Below are 7,475 nucleotides of genomic sequence, written 5' to 3' on the forward strand. Positions count from 1 at the left end.
CTCCCTGCCCCCAAGGGCCACCTGTCACCAACTGCCCTATGGAAAGGACCCTGATGATTTATTATTTACTCATTTTTATTTTATTTGTCTATTAACATTGTTTATTGTGATGTTATTATCTTTATGTTACTTGTAAGCCGCCTTGGTAGGAGTTGTATCCTGAAAGGCAGCATATAAATAATGGGAATACATCAATTAATAAATTAATAAAAGAAAACTAGGCAACTGCCTCGCGTGCCAAAATTCCAGGGCTGCCAGCCTCGCCTAAGCAAACGGCTTGGGGAGGTCACCACTGCCTGTGTTTCTGGAGGAGGCACAGGAAGGCATCTTCACAGCTTGCTGGCTGGGCGGCACCTGCTGCATTTTAAAGGACAGGCCTTGGTACCTTCAGACTCAAGCAGCTGCCTGGAGCATGGACGCAATTGTCAAGGGGGGTGGAATAAAAGCAGCGACCGGCATCTGTAGATGATGAGTGTGTGTGTGGTTTATCTCTGTTGGTTGTTGTTAAGTTACTGAAATTTAAAACCCTCCAAATAAGACAATACTATCCTGGTCAACTCTTGATCCTTCATGTGTTATTGTCATGAAGCAAGTTGCTCAGCACATGGTAAGGTGGAGATGGGGGGGGGAGGTCGGGGGCCGGCACAGCAAATTTTTAACCTGCCTAGGGCTGGCTGCTGCCGTTGCTCACCTTTCCTCTCCACCAGAAGGATCACATCTCCTGTCCGTGTGTGCTCCTGCAAGACACTCTCCACTTCTCCAGGGCTCAGATCCCGGACGTCAGCCCCGTTCACCTTGGCGATGACATCCCCTTCCTCCAGCAAGGGGCATCGCTGCCGGTCCCAGATCTTCACGACCCGAGCCCCCGGCCTGCCCCCACTGAGACACCCCACTCCAAACCACGGCCCAGAAGGGCTGCGGGGCAAGGGCACCGGGGTGAGGCGGCTGCAGGGTGGCCCCCGATGGAGATGCCGCTCAGCATGTTCCTCTTCATCCCCCAGGCAGGCTTTGGTGCAACAGCGGACGCTGAGTCCACGGGTCCTGCGGGAAGGGGGCGGTCCGGCTTCTTGGCCACAAGCTGGGCCCCGGGGGATAGTGGGGCTGGGGGGAACAGCCCCATAAGTTGGCGGAGGGCGCCGGGGCAAGAGGGGCTCCCCATCGGAAAGGCAGGAGCAAGGTGACTGACGATGGGTGTATTGGAGGATGCAGCTCCCATCAACCACAACTACGACATTCACTGCAATGTGGAAGGAAAATAAAGAGAGCTACCTTTGTCCATGAATGACAGACAGCAAGACAGTACCCGTTAAAGCCAAGATGAGGGCCGAAACAAACGTTCTGCCATAAAATCTCTTCCGAATTTTGTTTTAATGTCAAATATTCTCCAGATATGATCGTTTGCCAAATATTTGCCCAATATTTGAGATCTGCATTTGACTTCCTATAATATTTGACAGGTGACATGTAATGGGTTTAACAACTGACATGCAACAATGTTTAGTATTTAATAGTATTTAATAGCTAATAAGCAATGGGATTTAGTATCTGATGGTTGGCAAGCAATAATAGTATTTAGTATTTGACTGTATTGGATAAGTGACATGTAATGGCATTTACTATCTAACAGCATTTGATCCATGGCATGTAGTGGTGTTTAGTATTTGACAGCTGACAGGTTATGAGATCTTGTATTTATTTATGTTATATTATTGATGTATGTCGTGAGCGGCTTTAATAGCCCAGTGGGGCTGGTTCAAGTGGGGTATATACGTGTAAATAAATAAACAAATAAACGCCTGCCAAATGCACCAAGAGATGCCAGCAAATCTAAACCATTTCAATTCAGAGGCAAATGTCACATTCAAAATGCACATTTAAATGGTGAGATTGGAAATTTCAGTGAATTTCAAATACCCATTTCAGCTCTAGCCAGGATGAGGCACTGCTATGGAATGCAAGGTCATAAACTGGTTATAAACTAGCCATTCATACATTTTGAAGGACTAATTTTCTGGAATCGTCTGCTTGGAGCAGTTGCAGGAGCCAAGATACCCATTGACTGCAAAACAGAATTGGATAAATTGATAATAGGTATATATATTATGATTTCTAACAGTGCAGTCCTATGCATTTCTACTCAGAAGCAAGTCTCATTGAGTTCAATAGGGCTTACTCCCAGGTAAATGGGTATAGGGTTGCAGCCTAAATCTGATCTCTCAGTTGGGGCCCTTTGGATGCAGAGAATGTCTCCCTTTGCCCAAAAGTTCTTGGCTATTTTTCTCCTTCCGCAGGAGCACCAGAGATTACCAAAGTTAGAGATGAGAGGTTGGATGGGATAACATAACAGGAGTGGGGAACCTTTTTACTACTGAGTGCCATATTCCCTCATAAGTAATCTCCCAGGGGCTGCATGCTGGCAGTAGGTGGGGCTGAATCCAGCGGTGGATGGGGCAGAGCCAAATGTGAGCAGGATCACCCCTTTTTTTATCTTTCGGCCATTCCCCTTTTGCTCTCTTTTTCTGATACCCCCCCTCTCCCCCACCCCTCCTTGCCCAGCAGACTACCAGGAGAAGGAGGTCCTTCCAGAGTTCTGAACTGATTCCTTACAGAGGGCTTTTGAAATTAGGCCGAGGGCCAAAGGGTGCCCAACTCTGTGATAAAAGGTCAATATAATTGCTCCCCTGGGTAGCCTTGGATCATGGCTTCATAGCTGCACCCATTGCTACGTCTTAGGATATAAAGGAACTGCTCCTAGTTAATCCTAAATGATGCAGATGTTTTGTTTTGCAACAAACTGAGATGACTGTTTCAAAGAAAGGATCCCAGAGAGTTCTCTTTGATGAAAAAGACCATCAGACTGTATTACCCTAGAGGAAGATTTTAAACTGAATTGGATTCAACTTCTCATTATTATAATTTTCTAATTCCACAAGAATAAACTTTCCAATTCAGTAACAGTCTGAGACTTGACTTTCCACCCCTGTGTTTCAGGAGGCAAGGCTGCAATCCTGATTGTTACACTGGGGATGTACAGACGTTGCAGTGGCAGGATGAAACTGCAACAACAGCGCTGAAACAGAGCTCAGTCCGTAGTTTCTGCAATGCGTCCATGTTCTGACACTTCACTGTAGCGCTCCATTTGGCCAACTCTGACAGGAAGGGCAACAACAGTACATTATGGGACATGCAACCAAATCCACAAAAGGTTTTGTCTAGCCTGCCTGCCCACACCTACCTCAGAAGGGGGGGGTGGGGAGGGAGAGAACAAACTTTTCCTAAAGACCTCAGGCAATTTTTATCTGCCACAGGTGACCAGTTATTTTTCAAGCCTGCCCTTGAGAGGGAAGTAGGTTCTGCGTCTAGTGAGGCCTAATGGTTGCATACATTCACGCAATCCCTACTCCAGGGATAAGCAGCTGGAAACCTAGGAGCCAAATTGGTCTCTCAAAGCTTTCCATCTCATCCTCAGCAAGTGCCCCACCACCACCACTCTCACACTTATGCCACCTCAGCCCCTTTCTCCCAAGCTGAGAGGAAAGTCTAAGGGGCTCCTTAAGCTCCTCCCTGGCACCGTGGTCGCACAAGATGCTACGGTAAAACCCTCCCAAAGTGTGGTCACTTTGTGGTGCTGCATATGTTTTGCCCTACAACTCCCATTAGCCCCAGCCAGCATAGCCAATGGTGAGGGATGATGCGAGTGGAGACCCAAACATCTGGAAGGCTCCTCTTTAAGCACTTCAGCCACTCACTGTCACGTACAACCAACCAAGGGACAAGGAAATGGTTGTGAGCAGGGCCTAAATGAAGGGCTTTGTTGCTATTCACTCTATAAAGTGGGTGCGGAGGAGAGACTAAAGAGCCCTTTGCCTCCATCTTGGCTTGAGTGGCATCAGAGCCAATGTTGCTGGCCCTTCAGCCCTGGTTCAGTTGAAAATATGACACACACCCCCAGTCAAAAATTAATTACCAGTCAGGACCCCCCTCCCACTCCTCAGGCCATCCACTTTACACCCCACACCACACCCCCCACACCACTCCTGCACTCACCTCCTGCAGCTGAGGTGGTCTCTGTTGCAGGAATACGAGCTTGACAAGTCACTTGGGGGCTTTGCCGTGTACTGCAGCTTTGGGGAGGGGGACAAACGAGGAGACACAAATGTTAAATGGGAAGGGCAGCTCTTTCTCTTCCCCCCACCCCCTCCCCTGCTCCCCATTCCCATTTATCAGCCCCTCTTGGTCTGAGGAGCCATGAGTTGGACTGACCTGATGCCACAAGGCCCTATCCGTTCCGATCCCCAGTCATGGACATGGGGGCCAGCACCCCCCATGACTGCCCCACAGTCAGCGCAGCCAGGGATCTCACTTCGGGGGCCCAAGCTTAGCCCCCCACACCCAACAGGGGGGCTTCGCAGGGCCCCCAGAGGTTGCCTCACTTTGTCCTGCTGGGAGACACAAACGTTCAAATGATTCACATTCAAATAAACAGTATGAGTAGGTAAGTAAGAACAGCAGGAGCCATGATTATGGGCTTCCAGGCCCAGTTTGAAAGGTTTGTGCTGGCCAAGCCTGAAATGGCCTGAGTGGGGATACTTGTGGGGATGCTTTCTCCTACTCAAGGCCTGCACAACATCAGTTATAAATTGTGGCCTGCCAAATGCTTGACAAACCCCCTCCTGCCCCTGTGTATGCAGTCACAGAAGGGGGGTTCACGTGACCCATCCATGCATTGGGACAATGGGGCTGTTCACACAACACACTAACCCACACTCAGTGGTTGAGTGTGGGTTGTTGTTGAACTGTGGGTTGTTTGTTGAACCATGGGTTAGCATGTTGTCCAATCCCAGGACATTTTCTGCAGCGTAGCTTATTAACTATACAGTGCAGCTTGTTAACCACCATGAACAACCCAACAACAAACCATGGGTTCTCAAGGTGACTTGTTTGAGAAAAATAAGCCACACTGCATGGTTAACAAGCCACCCTGTGGAAAATGTCCTTGGTTCAGACAACACACTAACCCACGGTCCAACAAACAACCCAGTGTTCAACACTCCAGCACTGAGTGTGGGTTAGCGTGTTGTGTGAACCTGTCAAAGTGTGAAGGAGTTGTTGAACTGTGCAGGTTAGCTCCATTTCCCCACCGTCGATGCACCCTGTGGCCGCCAACACTGCTGGCTCCCATGTACCCTGCCCCACACACATTTGGAACGCATCAGAAGGGGCTGCATGTGTGTACCGACGTATGTGCGTAGAGCTCCATACAATGGTAGGCATGTAGAACCCCTTCTGACATGTTCCAAATATGTGGAGGGCAGGGTTCTTTCAACTTGTGGAGAGGTCATGTGAACCCTCCCTAGTCAGGCAGCAAAAACAGGTTTGTCAAGCTCATGGAATGCCACCATTAGAGCAGCCAGTTACACATCGCCCGCCCCCCCACAAAAGAACATATATTGCCGAAAATGAGAATACAAGAGGACACAGGGTTGCATAAATATTACATATGCTAATTTATATGCAAATTAATTACTACAGTTTAAATAGAAATGCAAGACATTTCACCATCATGGGGAAGAGTGACGGGGAACACTCTGCACCTGCTCAGTCTGTTCTTTGGGTGCTAAGTGTTGGTGGATAATTTCAAGGCTCTTCCCTGCTCTTCCTCCTCATGGTTCTTTATGTTTAAACTGGACTTGGACCGGGCAGCTCTTCAAATAGACGACACCTTCAAATAGAGGACACCTTCAAATAGAGGACTGCCCTCTGGCAAACTTTCAAATAGAGGACTGTCCACTGTAAAGTAGTACATTTTGGCCACCCTACGAAACCTGGTGGGTTGTGTTTGGCGTGATGAGCCTCACGTAGTGCAGGATGGCCCATATGAACCCTCTCTATACCTAAAGGATTTCTGGTGAAGCTTTGCTCCTTCTCTCTGAGGGGTTCATTCAAGGTATGATTTATTTATCAGGAAGATTTGTAATTCAAAAACCCACACCACTCACGGCGGGTTTCAAAATCAGTTCAAAACCAACAAATTCCTAAAAACACAATACAGGAGCATCTCTGAATCTTCAGAGGCTTGGGGGAAGGCTATCATCACAGTGGCACCACAGTTATGAAACATGTTCCTCATGGCTGAGGGTAAAATTTATTTATTCTCTCAGGCTTACAGCAATCCTAAAGTGGTGGTGGTGGTGGTAGGGGATTCCATGGTGGAGAAAGCACCACTTCCTAAACCCTGAGAGTTTGCACCAGCTAGGGCAAATGGCGGCGGGGAGGGGCACACTTTGGCCTTTTAAACATTCCCCCTCCCATTGGCACTTTTTTGGTCTTCTGGGGGCATGCCAGGGGAAGGGGGGGGATCTGGCAGATCCAAGGCCTCGCCCTTATATAACCCATTTTTGGCCCCACTGCCCACAGATCACTCCAGGCAGTACATACAGTGTCAGAGATTTCTGCCATGCCATGAGGGATGTCTCCAGCAGCAAACCTCCTTTTCCACCCATGGAAAGGGAAGTCCACAGCATGCAATAGCCCCTCAACTGCCCTCCCAGGGAGCTGACGATTTCCCCCTTCATGTTTAATATGTAATGTTAATAAATACTAAACATTTTAGTATGTGCTTTATTAATTGGTGTTTTATAATGCTGCTATAATAATATATAATTACGGTTAATGCTGCTGCTGTTGCTAAAACAATCACAATATAGTGACATGGCACAATATATTATCATAAAAAAAAAACTGGTCCCTGCCCTCACGGAGCTTACATTCCAAAATGGGCAGGTCAGAAGACAGCAGAGGGAGGAAGGGAGAGGCAATGCTATCAAGGGATGAATATTCTACTTGTTGAATGTTTTTTCTAAATAAATAAATGAGCTTAAACTATGTTGGTAGAAATTGGGATGTAGTACAATATAACCTCTTTTCCTCTCCCACTCCCCCTGTTTCTTCCTAGGCACAACTGGGGTCATAGGTCAGTGATAGAACACATGCTTTGCATGTATAAGGTCTCAGATTCAGTTTCCAGTTCAAAGGATCTATGGTAGCAGGACTGGGGAAAGAACCTCTGTCTGCAGTATTGGAAAGTTGCTGTCAGTCAGAATAGTTGACAGCCTTGGGCTAGATGCAACAAAGGCCCGACTCAGCATAAGGCAGCTTCATATGTTTAAGACGCAATCCTATGCACGTTTAGATGGAAAAAGTCCTACAACTCCCAGCATTCCCCAGACAGCATGGCTGTCTGGGGAATGCTGGGAATTGTGTGTGTGGGGGGGGTCTGTCTAAACATGCATAGGATTGTGCCCTTAGATGCTACATTTTGAAATTGTCAATAATCTTTTTGTGTCCCTACCTTGAGAGGCACGATTTACCAAAATATATTTTTTAAAGTTGGATTTTATAATATCATTTTTAAAAGCCCAATTGCAATCTGATAGCCAATTATTGGTTTGAGTAGGGGGAAAATATAGATAATA

At 47.3% G+C, this 7,475-nt stretch overlaps 1 protein-coding gene across 1 annotated transcript in view; it reads right to left on the minus strand.

The window, feature by feature from the left end:
* Positions 1-4,328, minus strand: part of MAGIX (MAGI family member, X-linked) — a 30,704-nt gene extending 26,376 nt beyond the window's left edge. Inside the window, exons 1-3 of the mRNA XM_084832211.1 lie at positions 4,264-4,328; positions 4,048-4,124; positions 692-1,237 (exon numbers count right to left, since the gene is read on the minus strand). Coding sequence (XP_084688337.1) covers positions 692-1,237; positions 4,048-4,124; positions 4,264-4,328 — 688 coding nt within the window. The remainder of the gene's footprint in view (positions 1-691; positions 1,238-4,047; positions 4,125-4,263) is intronic.
* Between the last annotated feature and the right edge of the window lie 3,147 nt (positions 4,329-7,475).

This window comes from Heloderma suspectum, chromosome 2 (assembly GCF_057233095.1).
Source record: "Heloderma suspectum isolate Gila_16-S chromosome 2, 16-S_ref, whole genome shotgun sequence".
In the NCBI taxonomy this organism is placed as follows: domain Eukaryota; kingdom Metazoa; phylum Chordata; class Lepidosauria; order Squamata; family Helodermatidae; genus Heloderma; species Heloderma suspectum.